This window comes from Xiphias gladius, chromosome 3 (assembly GCF_016859285.1).
Source record: "Xiphias gladius isolate SHS-SW01 ecotype Sanya breed wild chromosome 3, ASM1685928v1, whole genome shotgun sequence".
Taxonomy (NCBI): Eukaryota; Metazoa; Chordata; class Actinopteri; order Istiophoriformes; family Xiphiidae; genus Xiphias; species Xiphias gladius.
This window is the reverse complement of record NC_053402.1, coordinates 24,486,827-24,500,643: the sequence shown is the minus strand read 5'-3', so window position 1 is coordinate 24,500,643 and position 13,817 is coordinate 24,486,827. Positions and strand designations below refer to the sequence as shown.

The 13,817-nt window shown below is 50.8% G+C and overlaps 1 protein-coding gene across 3 annotated transcripts; it reads left to right on the top strand.

The window, feature by feature from the left end:
• The first annotated feature begins 524 nt into the window (after positions 1-524).
• ubald2 (UBA-like domain containing 2) lies at positions 525-13,534 on the top strand. Of its 3 annotated transcripts, none has more exons than XM_040124131.1 (3): positions 534-872; positions 7,309-7,365; positions 13,148-13,534. In XM_040124131.1, the coding sequence occupies exons 1-3, from the start codon at positions 753-755 to the stop codon at positions 13,493-13,495; spliced, it is 525 nt and encodes a 174-aa protein (XP_039980065.1). In that variant the 5' UTR covers positions 534-752; the 3' UTR covers positions 13,496-13,534. The 3 variants fall into 3 exon arrangements, with proteins under 3 accessions (XP_039980067.1, XP_039980065.1, XP_039980068.1); XM_040124134.1 differs by lacking the exon at positions 534-872 and adding an exon at positions 1,257-1,931; XM_040124133.1 differs by lacking the exon at positions 7,309-7,365 and having other exon boundaries at positions 525-872.
• Positions 13,535-13,817: the final 283 nt, after the last annotated feature.

Sequence of the window (13,817 nt, the reverse complement as noted above, 5' to 3'; positions counted from 1 at the left end):
CGGCGGCAGGTTTCCAAAGTCAATAAAACCAGCTCCACTTTAATCCACCGATGTGACACACGGTGATTGTGAAACACGACGTCCTGCACAATAAGCACTTTCGCATCTGGTACTTTCAGATTATTTCCGAGCGGATTTTGCTTCAGTGGGACGCTGAATGCGGGACTCGGACCGGGGCCAGAGTGTTTCTGGACTCGGGACCGAGCCAGAGAGGAACGCTGCCCTGCCACAGCTGGATCTATTAAAAGCGAAACATTTACTGTGTTTACATGCGTGTGATTTATTTCTCTGCCAGAGGAAGCAGCCAATCAGCTCTATGAAAACACATTGCGTCAGTGTAACGGACATGAACACAGCGCGTGTACTCGCGTGTTGGAGGACCGCAGAGGGCGGAGTGGTCGTCGTCGGCTTGGATCGCATTCGACCCCACTCGCCGGCAGCGTCCCCGCACGGTAAAACGAGCGCCCCGGTGAATTTGAACGCTTCGCCCCGCCGGCCAATCAGCGCCCGTCTAGTACTCTCTCGCCCCGGAGTTGTCCAATCAGCGCGGCCGTCCTCTTTGTTGTTGGTGATGACATGAGAATCTTGTTGTTGCTGCCACAGGCTGCAGGGACTCAGCGGTGGGAGCCGGACGGAGACGGGCTGGGTCTGAAGGTTCAGAGGAGTCGATCCGAGTCCAGATTTCGGTTCCTTCGCTTGGTTTCGTTTCGTCTCGGACTTGGAAGCAGCCCCGCGGTGCGTGGAAAGCGGCCATGTCGGTGAATATGGACGAGCTCAGGCACCAGGTCATGATCAATCAGTTTGTTTTGACGGCCGGCTGCGCCGCCGACCAGGCGAAGCAGCTCCTCCAGGCGGCCCACTGGCAGTTTGAGGTGAGTCCGGACGCCGCGCGATTTACTTGAGCCGCACCTGGGCGTCCTGTCACTCGCTCTCCCGACCGTGCGCGATCCGCGTGCGGGTCTAGATGGAGCCCTCGTGCTGACGGTGTTGAGTGTTTTCTGTGCTTCCCGGCGACCATGCGCCGCCGTGGCTAACGTTAGCTTAGCACTGAGGACGTGGTGCTCCGCTCGGCGGCCGGTTTTGTTTACATTCTCGGCAGGAACCCGCCGTGTCACGGCCGGGCGAGCCGCCGTCAGCCCGGCCGCTGGCGGGGTGACCCGGCCTCCCCGGGACAGGCGGTTTAATGGCCGACACGGAAAACGAGCGGGTTTCCCTCCGGGTCTCTGACGCCGTCCTACCGGCCGGTTCCGCCCGGTTCCGCCTCCCCGTAGAAGCCGAAGATGGTGAACTACAGGCTGGGCTGGTTCGCCGTGAGCCCGCAGCGCGTTAAATCAAACCCGCCCTGCTGCGCCGCTCAGAATCGATGCCTGGGTCCCTTTTCCTCCACGACCGGAGACTTCTGTCACTCCTGTGACCGGTCGGGGGACAGTTCTTTCCCCCGATTCATCGTTTGTCAGCTGAGCAACAAAACCCTGGCGTTGTTTTGGTTTTCACAGGAGGGGACGGAGAGGTCTGACTCACCGGACCGAGAGCTAAGGGGTCTGGCATTGATCCTGGTCCCGTCCAGTCATTTATAGACTGATCCAGATGCATCAGCCCTCCAGCTGTTCTCACGAACGAGCCTCCCGGTGCCAGGGACAAATGATTAGACGATTAATCTGTTCTCTGGTTCAAAGGAGCGGGTCTGCAGAGCCGAGTCTCTTCGGGGTTTGGACCGTGGGGCAGACAAAACCAGACGTGTGAAGACATCGCCTTCTGTTGTTGTTTCCTACACTAAACCGTTACTTCTATCAATCAGCACTCGGTAGCTCCATCCCGAGTTATCTTCTGCCCCACACCTGAGGGATCCGACATCGAGCCCGAGCCTCCAGATGGTCCCGTCCCCTTTAATGGCCAATCTGTTTCGGCTGTGTGGTCAGTGCCGGGGCCAGGTGGGTCACCGGAGATGGGGGGCAGATCCTCTCTGGAGGTTCTTATCTTACCTTTAGAGACTGGCTCCGGAGCCGAGTGCGGGACCTTTTATTCTAGAACAACAAAGGACTGACTCCTGGTTTTGATCCTGGTCCTGTGGATGCAGAGTAGAGCTCTAGTAAACACTGGCCCGTTTAAAATCCATTAGTCGGTTGACAGAAATTTAGTCTGCAGATATTCTGATAATCAGTACATTGAAATTGATTGAGGCAAATAAGTGATTTGTAATTTGGGGGCTACATAAACGGCTTGACTGGAGCTTTAGTGGCAGAAATCAAACAGGTTCTCAGGGAAAACGTTAACTGCTACTTGATCCACGGAAAATGAGTTTCCCACATTTTCTCCGGCGAAGGCCCCGAACGCTGACCGGTCTCGCTGCTTCTCCCTGTGTTTACATCTCCGTAACTTCAGCATCTTCGGGTTTGAGTCCGTTTGCAAGTTGATGCCAGATCCACGGGTTCTCGCGTTTGAACCTCTGCTGGTTTTCTCTCGGAACCTCTGCTGGTCTTCCACGGTAGCTGGCTGACGGCCGCTGGTCGGACAGAACGAGGCGTCTGAGTGCGTCACCTTGCGCTGCGGGAGATTGGAAGCGAAACTTTTCCCTATCTCCTCACATTTTACAGACACAGTGATGAATCCGTTAAGAATCGGCAGACGAATCGAGACGAAACCCTTTGAAATCAGACCACATCCTCCACTCTGCTGAAGTGCCCTTGTGCAAGACGGCCAATCCCTACCGGCGCCTGGGGGGGGCTAATCCAAGCGCTCCCCTGAGCCTTGACCTCTCATGTGGAAGAGAGAAAAATGTTACATCTCAATAAAAATGAAATATAACACCAGTGCTGTAAAAGTGTGTTCCCAGCCAAACACAGAAACAGGAAGAGTCCTCCAAAAAAAAAAAAATCTTTCTTAGAAACGAAGAAAAAGGAAACGATAGTGAGAGAAAGTAGAAGAGCACAAGCTCAATGTGCCTGCACCTCGTCCTCTCTCTTTCAAATTTATCACTTGAAGAAACCTCTCTCTCTCCTCTTGCCAGTTTTTTGGCTGGTTTTTATACATTTATTTATTTACTGCCTGGCGATTAATCGGTTAATCGTTTGGTCTATTTAACACCAGAAAATAGTGAAGTTTATCAGTCACAGCTTCCCAGAGCCCAAGGTGACGTCGCCAAATGTTTCCTTTTCTCAGACCAAGACTCAAATATACCAAAACAAAGAAACGCAGCAAATCCTCACGTTGGAGAAGCTGGAACCAGAGAATGTCGGTGTTTTCGCTCGATTAACGACTCGGACGATGAATGAATTTCCTGCCTATTGATCGACCAATCGCTTCGGCTCCAACGTGCATGTATCTGAGGCTGGAGGATACACGGTGGCGGCGTTGCGTTCGACCGCTCTCTGTCAGTGTGACGGCCGCGGCCCGGTTCTCCTCTGCGCTCTGGTTTGGACCGTGAGCCGAGGCCGAAGGCTCCTCCTGTCCTCAGTCACCAGCCAGAGGTCCGTCGGCGCCGAGCCACCGCCGCGTTAATGCTGCTTTCATAGCCATTAGGAAACGCTGATATGTGCAGCATCTGGCTTTGACGTAGCCCTGCACCGGTTATGCGAGCATTCCTCTGGTTTCAGCCGGTGAACATTATTCTAGTTGGACTTTGTTTCTTCCAGCTTCCTCAAATGTGTCATCACTAGCGAGGATTTAATTGCAGGCGAGATTGAGGGATGATCAGGGTTAATTATTCTCATTACCTGTATCGTTTCACAGCTCCTGACGTGGTGAGAGCGCAGGCAGGGTTTGCCGTATAAAGAGAACAAACTATGTTGTGACCACACGCTGTGAAAAACCGACAAACCCACGAGTCGCCGTGACGCTGAACTCAGCGTTTCCTGTCCGTCGCACGTCCACGGTAATACGACGGTGCAACGTACGCAAAGGCCTCATCGCATTAGCTACAATCACACAGAAGTAAATTCCCTCACAAAAGGAGAAAGCGAAATGGGGAGTTGACATCAAACTTGTCAGCGAGAGTGCGGGTCATCCTAACGGCTAACCACGTTACCGCGCTCGTGTCGGAGGCGGTATGTCGTGTTCACCCGGCTGGAGAGTTCAAGTTGACCTTGAAGTGCTTCTACTCTCCACCTCAGCGTTTTGGAAGCAGAAGCCAGGAAAAGAAAATTCTCCCCAAACACGGGGTTTGAACCGAAAACGTGTCAACATGCGGTTTGAATATCTGCACGTTCCTCGCTTTCCCCACAGCTCTCTCCACTGTGCTGACCCTTGTCGGCCGCTGCCCTGAGGGTCGAGAAACGGACTAGCCCGCTCGTGTTCCCGAATCTCCACAGCTGTCTAGTGGCCAACGAGCCTCACGTCGAAACCGGGCCACAAAAGGAAAGATCGCTGAAACACCGGCGACCTGCTGTTAGCGGTGTGCGACCACCGCGACGCTTGACGTAGCGCCGCGTGACGATAATGGGACCTAGCTGACGACACTGGACGTCTTCTGTACGATGTCTTGAAAAGCTGCTCGGGCAATTGAAAAACGTTTGTTGAAAGTTATTCAGTGCGGAGCAGAATTCAGTTTACAGGCAACACCAGTTACAGTACGCTGTGTAAAACGAAATAAGCTCCTAATATTTGCGTAATGTGATGATAAAGAAGCGAAGCGGCTGCAGCCAATATAGAAAAACAAGACCGAACTTGTTGCTGTTGGCGACCAAACCAGAAAAGAGTCAAGCTAATTAAACAAATAGTGGCTCAGCGGCTTTTGGGTACGTTCGCGATGCCTTCGAGGGCTGAACGAGACGCTTACTTTCATCACCGGTTCGTCTGCCGATTGTTTTCTCGATTTAATCCTTTGGTCTGTAAATATCAGAAAATACTGAAAGACACAACATCGCCGTCTCAGGTGGAGTGTCCGGATCCCAGCGATAGACCGGCAAGTATTCACAACGTCTGAACCGTCGGAACCTTTTTACTTCATCCGTTTTCAGTGTGGACCGACTCGTTGAGTCAGCGACTAGTCGTTTCGGCGTCACAGTGGGTCGCGTTTTCGCCCGTTGCTGTGAGCAGAGCTTCCATCTTTACGACCAGAGCAGCGCAGTAATGTGCGTCTTCTTTCAAATGTGTCACCCAACACTGAGTCCAAGTGAAATGTGTCAGTACAACATTTCATGAACAAGGAGCTCTGGTCATGTTTCATGTTTCACCATCTTTACTCCTCTGTGTTGTCACAACTGTCGACATGACAACACGTAAAGGAGGTTTCAAAATAATCCCTGGTAAACATTAGTGGCCAGTTACTCTGCGTTCCTGTGTGTGAATCTGGCTGCAGCGTGTGTGTGTGTGTGTGTGTGTCTTCACACAATAGCAGCAAAGCACTTTCAGGCTTTGATATGTGTGTCACGTTGTACGGCAGACATTCCTGCGCTGCCGCTGCTGTTGTCAAACAACCAGACCGAGGGGGGAGGGGGCGGGGGCGGGGGCCACTGCATTCATTGAAGCGTTGGCAAGAAAGAGGCCTCCAGTGAAGGGAGATGGAGGCCACGCTGAGCAGTAAAACAAGCTCACACTCCCTGTCTGTTACACTCTGTCCTGTGGCCGGGTCCACCCCCCCCCCCCCCCGTAAACTTTATTGAAACAGACAAGTACACGTCAACTCGTGTATATAAACTCGCCGGTGAGACCAAGACAATTAAAGAAAAGAAAATACTGACGGCTGAAGGAAAAACCTTGTCAGATATACAGGTGTTTAGATGTAAAGCTGAAGCAGTTTGTCGTGGAAAAAGTTGGCTGACTGATCAGATGATCAGATGTAAGGAGCTCCACCATCGTGGGGATTTGCTGCTTTCTCTCGGTCGTTTCCTGCCAGTAAACACACCGTCTGGGGATTTAGCCTTAGGTGAGAATCGGTTTATCTGTGGACTGTTTTCTCGATCAGCTTATTAGCGATTTGGTCCATTAAGCTTCAGAAAACAGCAGGACAATGCCCATCACAGTTTCCCAGATGATATCCTCCGACATTCGACCGGCTGGGATTTCGACATCGTGTAGTAAAAAAAGATTTGAACCATTAATCAGTGACCGTTAATGTTGCCGATTTCTGTTGATTAAGTGATTAGTCACTGCAGCTATAGATGATGCGTATTGTTTGACGTAGATAATCGGCCCAGGAAATTTTAAAATTTGTTCACAGTAATGAAGAAATAAAGTGCAAACTTTGGGCGTTTGAAATGTTCAGGGACAGGAATCCAGTGCTCAGCGATCTGATTATCAAAAGATATCTGACTAAGAGTCTGGAAAAAAGCACGAGGCAACGAGCAGACCCAGTCCAAACAGCTATTCCCAGTGACTGGCCCCCGCTCGTTCCCACCACCGACATGAATCACGGAGCAGTCAGATTCACAGGAATGTTCTCTCCTGTCTGGAGGAAAAAGCAGCTCCCTGGTGTGTTTAGGCTGGATCTGATTATCTGAGCGTTGTTTCTGTTCCTCCGAGGTCACGAGGTGTGTTTTGGTTCACGCTGGCCTTGGCTGTGTTCACAACAAAGAGGAACAATACAAGGAGCCGACTCATTTCCTTGTTTGCGCAGGGAGGCAGCCGCGAGACCTGCTGTTTACATTTTTACAGCGTCTCTGATTTTCTCCCCGTCGGCTTCTCCGCCTCCAGCGGGAGACGACGCGTTGTAGAGCTGCAACTAACGACTCTTTTCGTCAATAAGTAATCTGCTTATTGTCCTCGCGAGCGATCAATTATTCATCTAACCTCTCAAATGCCAACGGTGACATCTTCAGTCAGTCCACAATCGATTCCTAATTTCTCTCTTCAAATCGTCTGGTTCCAGCTTTGTGAATTTAATGCTATTAAACTAAATTCAGCTGCTTTTGGGTTTTAGACGTTTCAATGTGTGAACTTGGCCTTTTAGAAATTTTACAAACCAAACGATAAATCGAAAATAATCATGAATTGACTCTTTTTTTTCAGCTCTGCTTTGTTGTAGCTGAGAATGACTTTTTTTTTAAAACTTTTTAGACAGAAACATTGCTCGGTGTGAAATTCGGTCCCAGTTAAAGTCTCGGTTTCATTGGCCAGTCGGTCATTTAGCCTGGTGCTAAGCCGAAAAAGCCTCTCTGTGCTCTACAAATCCGGTTTCAGGTCCCAGAACGGAGATAACAGTTTGAACCCTGAGCGCACGCGATCAGTCGTGGCAGCTGACCCGTAGGACGGCTGTGAGGGGTTGGGTGGGGCGGAGGAAAATAAGGCAAATGTTTCACTGCGTCAGTGAAAATAAATCAAAGTTACGGTGCTCATAACACAATCTCTCTCTCCCTCCCTTCCTCCCTCCAGACGGCCCTAAGCTCCTTTTTCCAGGAGGCGAACATCCCCAGTCACCACCACCAGATGGTAAGTGCATTTGGTTTCCCTAAACAGAAAAAAAATAAAAAACTCAAAAACACTAATGAGACGAGAGGCATCTGTGGCTAAACGGCGGCTGATCCTCTCGTACTGGACGGTGAGACGGATGCACCCACTGACCCGCTGGACTGAACCGGAGGATTTCAGACAACCAGCTGGGCTTCGCACACCAGCAGGACTCCCGGCAGTCACGGTCCAGCTTTTACCGCATCAGGAATGAGCAGGGATCAGTAGTGTTTTGGTTTGTCGCTGATACTGCTGCTGAACAGATACTTTAGAAACAGCTCGGTTTTTTTAGTCTTACACAGACGCCAAAGAACACACTGCAGTGCAGCACTTAAGAGTACAAAGCGGGACTTTGTACACACTGAAATCTGTGGGCACCGGTCGTGAGGGAACCGCCGCTGTAGACGTGGCCGTTTTCGGGCACCCGACCTGAGCAGGGCGAGTAGCGACGGACGGGTCCGGCGTGGTGCTCACACCATGAACGTCACGGTGCTCGGACCTCCAGCACGAGCTGTGGAGTCGGAAAAAAAACCCTCCGCGTCAGGAATTCCTGAGCCCCGCGACATCAAAAGCAACTTGACATGTAAACAGACCACATCGGCAACGCAAGAAAAGAAGCTGGTTTAAGGAGTTGAAATTGCGTGGCGGCAAGGTTGGCAGAGGGGCCAGCCGGCGTGGGACAGCGTGTGAACAACCTCCCATCCCGTCAAGACCCTGCGAATACCGACCAATCAGAGCTTTGTAGACGGGATTAGCGCCGCGTTCGGACCATACGGGACGGACGCTGGGGATGGGAGAGATTCCAGGCCGTCCCGCTTGAGAGCTTACATCATCAGCCCACTGGTGGTGGCGGCGGAGAGTCAGAAACACTGCGCCGTAGCACTGTGTTGACTCAGTTCCGGCTGAGTTACCTCGGACGACATTAGGCATCGGTGTTGGTTGGCAGAGCTGAGTCGGACGTGACACAGCTCTCACACAAAGGTTGAGTCACCCCGAAAACTACGAGAAGCCGCGTTCAAAGGCGGAACAGGCCTTGGACACAAGACCGGCGTCCTGCTGGTGAAGCAGCGGCCGGAGGCTGAATATGAGGCAGCAGGTCACAGGTCTCAGGTTTTAAATATCGACGTTACGGAACCGTTTCCATTAGGATTCAGACGCTGTGGGGACATGTGGTATTTTGTTCTTCTACGGGGAGGTTCCCGTTTGTCCGGCGCGCGCATGACATGAAATATTTTTTAACATGAGCTGTGCAGATGTTTCATTGGGAAGGAAGTGCACTCATCACGCCTGATAGACTGATGTGTTTCAGTGAGTAAAACCGAAGGTGAATGGAACTTTTCTCTCCCTCAGTACAAAGCGGGTTTTAAGTCAGTGGAGCACACGTCGAAACTAAGATGCTTTGCAGGAACCTGGAGGGTAAAACGGCCACTTTTATTTGCCTACGTGTTGAACCGAAAAATGAAGTGAAACCAAAAGACACTTGAGTCCGATTATTTCAGACACACGCTGCAACCTGACCCTTTTTAGCCGATTAGATTCTGAAAGTACGCTTCAGGGTGATTTAGGGTCATTTCGCTTTTGCTGCAGGAAACTCTGTCTTCACACTTCTCCCTTCCCTTGGTTTGAAACACATTACAGGGTGCGGCTGGATGTGATTACGGTTAGACCGAGAGCCCGTCTGTCGGAGGGAAGGGTGTGCGAGCGGCCGCGTAACGCCGTAATTATGGCCCCGTGAGGAGGATTCACTCGACAAAGCTCAGTCTAAATGAATGAAATAATTCTAGCGAGGCAGTGCAGAGTTGCGTCAGTGTGTACAGAGAGAAGTCTGTGTCCCCGGCCCGGTGCTGCTTATGCAATCCCCTTTCTTAAGCGTCTTGTGTCTGAATCTTCTCCCGCTAACCCAACGACCACGCCGCACGCTGGGATTTGCCCGGTCCCGATCATGCAGGAACAGCATGACAACATCTGCGGCAGCCGTGTTTTGGTTTCAGTCTGAAGCCCTTCTTTTTTCCACCCCCTCCTCCCACTGCTCTTGTTTTGGTGTACGTGCCTCTCCGTTGCTCTGGGAGGAGTGTGTCGTAGCCTGAGGGAGCCAGGAAGTGTGTGAGAGGCAGCGGCCTGGGTTTGTTATTATTTTGGGTGCAGTGCATTGACATCATCTGGCCTTAGGCTCTGAAGAGTACGGGGTTGTGCAGGGTTGTACGGGGCTGCAGAGGTCTGAGAGACAGAGTGAAGCAAGTCAGGGCGGTTTCCATTTCCAGCATAGACCCCCCCCCGTGGCCCCCGAGGGCCATCGTGGAGCCATGTCGGGTCAGCTCTGATGAGAAAGAAGCCAGTGTTGCTGCAATAATGAGCCCTTCATCAAAGATGAACTCTCTGCCAACAACAAGTTTGTCTCTGGTTCTTTCTGAGCCACAGACAAACATTTCAAACTGACAAGAACTAGTGTTAATGTGACAAGTCTGGCTTGAAAGAGCCCACCAAACTGAACCAGGATCAGTCTGAGCTACTGTGATCAGTCACATCTGCTTCAGAGCCTGCCCGTTCACGTCTGTAGGACGGGCAGCGCGTCGCAAAGAAGACCAAACTGGGGGGGTTCCCTAAACGTATAATCTGACGACTGAAATGAGGCTACGACAAATTACACCACTGCCGTACATGGGGGCAGAAGGTGAGAGCCTGGGCCTGACAACACACACCTACACCTATTGAGATGATCAAATAACCGTCTTAGTCAGTTTTTCAAGCAAAGCGCCGAAGCTTTGCCGCTCCCATCTTCTCAAATGCGGGGATTTGATGCAGTGTGTTCGTAAACTGAATCACGTACAACGTAGCAGCATTTTATAGGAGCGCCAACACACCTCGTGGAAGCTCTCCTCTTACACGCTACAACATTTTGAACGAATGATGGAGAATCTTAGGATCAGACTTTGTATTTCTTCATATAAAGCTTCTCAGTTCGACTTTTGACTCACGAGTCAAAGTTCAGGACCAGTTCCCAGAGGTCTTTAACATGCTGAACCGGGTCCAGATGCTCAGCTGCTTTGTTCTAAACCCGACACGACGACATTCAAGGTCATCAGTCTGACAGAGAACCGGTTCTGTGGCGTCTTATCTGTAGCGAGGTGAGGCAGGAGGCTAGGAATACCACTGCACACAGGGTGTGCGCGTGTCGTCATTCCTTCCCCCGCCGTGTGACAGGGAGTCATGAGGGGTGTTATTGTTTGTGACGTACATACACATCCAACCTGAAACCGACAATCCCCGAGGAGCCGGACAGGAACAGACCCGGAGACAAATGTTTACTCTTGATCCTCAGCACAATGAGTCAGATGTCCCGGAGCACTGTGTCTGTGTTTATCAGTAATAACATGGGATCCACTTAGAGTCGTCCACATTGATTACATTATTAAAAGAATTGTTTAACCATCACTTTTTCCAATAAATATGAGTATGGAAGTCAGAATGTGGGAAAAACAAAAACTTTTCAGTTTAAAAAAACTAAAAATGTGCTGCAGTGAAGTATTGAGACACTAAAAATCCTCCTCTTCTCTTGCTTTGCGTGAGCGTCGTGAGCCAATAAGATGAGTTCACCTTTGGTCGCAGCAGCAGCAGAACAAGAAGCGGTGCAGAGCGAAGATGAGCAACTTTCCGTTTCTGTTTAAATAAAAGATGAAAAACAAACATATGAATATATAACAAAGAGCACTGAGACAAATAGTCACAAATAAAGTGAGGAGACACTCTAGTGAATGGGGGGGGGCAGTTCCAGCAGCAGAAACAAAGCGTCTGAGAAAGCAAACAGCGGTGCAGAGGGTTAATGGCTGAGATGTGTGATTGAATTACAGTTGTTTTGGTCTGTTGAGAAACATCTTGACGAACACGCCTGAGAGTGTGTTTGCCTGGAAGTGACTTTTCTTTGCAGCTTGCTATAAATATACCCCCCCCCCCTCCTCGGCCTCAGCCTCCTGCTGCACAGCTGAGAAGTCCCCTCCTCTATTTCTGGCTGGCTACCTGATCTGTGTGTGTGTGTGTCCCTTTGCTCTGGCTGCCTGCAACGCACCGCTTTTCTAATTACACTTTAATTGATGTTCCCACCGAAGACTTTTGGCATTTAGCGGCGTGTCGCTCACACGGCCACGGTCAGAAGCAGCCGCCGGGCTGGAGGAGAACCGCGACTTTCCAGTCCGCTGGGGGAAACTTACACACGCTGCCGATTCCACTGGCGTCTTGGGAGGTGGTCGCACTGTAGCGTCAATGCACATTTCATGGTAACATTTTTCCACACAAAAGAAACGATGAGCAGATAAAATACGATGCTTTGCTGTAGATTCAAGTACATGAGGTGACCAGTAAAATGCTGCTAAGTACATTGTGCTAACATTAAGACGCTTGGAATGGGGATGTTCTCCTATTGTGCGGCACTGCAGCGTTCAGGATCTGAATACTCTAAAAACACTCCTCTGACGTCGTCAGAGTACCTGACATTATGGTCTGCTCGTCGCCTCCTCCCGGCTCCCTGTCAGACACTTCTCCTTCCCCTGTGGTTGGTGAGCAGTGCGCTTGCCGGGCCATTGGTTCCCCGAGTTTGCCCTTGGGGCAGCTCCTCTCCCCAGGCTTGGTGCAGATTTCAGGGACCTATGTTGCCTATGGGGGGGCTCTGCCTTAAAGACTACAGTGAGGGAATAAAAGTCTCAAGGTCGCTGATTGTTGTACATGACATCCTGTGCTCTCATACCCATCTGTAGCTATTTTTAGAGCGGTATAGGGTAAATCCGCCCCCACACAGTTGAATATATGAGCTCCTGTTTACCTGGGTATACACAGCACCACACCTCTGGCTGATTCCAGCATTTGGATTTGATATAATAAAGTTTGGCTTCTTTTAGGCCAACAAACAATACATAAATAGATGAAGGGCTTTATCTGTGCGTGTTTCCTAACTTTCAGCCAACGAAGCTGACTTTGATTACGGAGCGTGTTTACAATCAATAACGGGTGAATTATCAAGAAACGACGCAACATAGAGAGCACGTTTCTCCATAAACAGCATTTTAAAATACACCGATCAGCCACACGGTTAAAGCCGGTTCCCGGTTTTGGCTGACTGTGTGCGATCAGGCACAGAAACCACAGCTGAAGTCCCATCCAGTGTTTGTGCCTCTACGGCTTGTAGCAACATAAAACTCTCATTGACCAATCAGCAGTAGAAAGTTTGAACGACTGTGCGAGAAAATATCTGGGTCTTAGATACAACGTCAAAAGTACAAGAGACCTGTAGACAGGAAAACTGTCTCCCAAGGTGCATTTCAGCAAGAAACATCCAATCACAGCTTCACAGTCTGTGTGCGCTGAATCCTAAAGATGACAGTCCAGAGGAAGCAGCTTAAATTGATTTACTTTTGTATTTTGTTCACAAACTCAACAATGAAGCTTTCTGAATTCTCACTCTTCTGACGGGCTCCTTCTCGTGGCCACGGTGGCCGAGGCTCATGGGTATTGTAGTATTTAGAGCTGTTCGCCAAAGAATAAAACCTGATTTCTCAAAAACAAAGTTGAATCCATTAAAACGTGCGTTTCTGTGTTTAGTAAAATTGAGGATATCATTTAAAGAAGAAGTTGAAATGGGAATTCAGGACGTGGGGAAACACGCCTCCGGAACCGGCGTCTCCTCCCACGTCACAATGGCGATTAGCTGACAATCAGTTAATCACTGACAACCCTACTCCCTGTTAATTTCCCTCCTCTTGTTTTCCTCCCACAGATGTGTACTCCCAGAAACACTCCCGCCACGCCACCAAACTTCCCCGACGCCATCACCATGTTCTCCAAACTGCGGGCATCCGAGTGCGGCTCCAGCGCCGGCAGCGGACCCTCCCAGGTGTCCATGGCCTGCTCCCCCCCGGTGCCCTCCTCCACGTCAGGTTTCGGCTCCTTCTGGGCTTCCTCGCCGCCTAGCCACCAGCCGGCCTGGCTGCCCCCATCGTCGCCCACCGGCCACCACATGCACCACCACTACCACATGCAACAGACTCCCATGTGGCCCCCGGTCTCTCAGCCCAGCAGCTCCCAGCAGCCCCCCGTTGTATCGGCACTCCACGGCCAGAGATGAGACTGTGCGCTGGGCTGCGACGGGCGGGGAGGGAGGCCTGGGCGGCTGGTTCATGTGTAGCCGCATGAATCTGTTTTGGGGGTGGGGGCTGGGGGGGTGGGGTGGGTGTTTCAAGTGTGGAAGGAGACGGAGAGCCCATTTGGAAAAAGACAAAAACACTGCTGTTTTCTTCTCTTGTTTTTCTAAACTGAAGACGAGCAGTTTGTCTCTGCAGGAGACACTTTTCCTCTCTGTCTTCATCATGTCGTCATCCAAGCCGAGGAAGAACCTGGAGGTCACTGACAACACTGAGACACTTAAAGCTGGACTCCATGAACCCCAA

Excerpts from the sequence above, each read along its gene's own strand:
- ubald2 (XM_040124131.1), top strand. The coding sequence starts at position 753 with ATGTCGGTGAATATGGACGAGCTCAGGCACCAGGTCATGATCAATCAG. Across the intron at positions 873-7,308 it reads CGGCCCACTGGCAGTTTGAG|ACGGCCCTAAGCTCCTTTTT; the intron begins GTGAGTCCGGAC and ends TCCTCCCTCCAG. Across the intron at positions 7,366-13,147 it reads CCAGTCACCACCACCAGATG|ATGTGTACTCCCAGAAACAC; the intron begins GTAAGTGCATTT and ends TTCCTCCCACAG.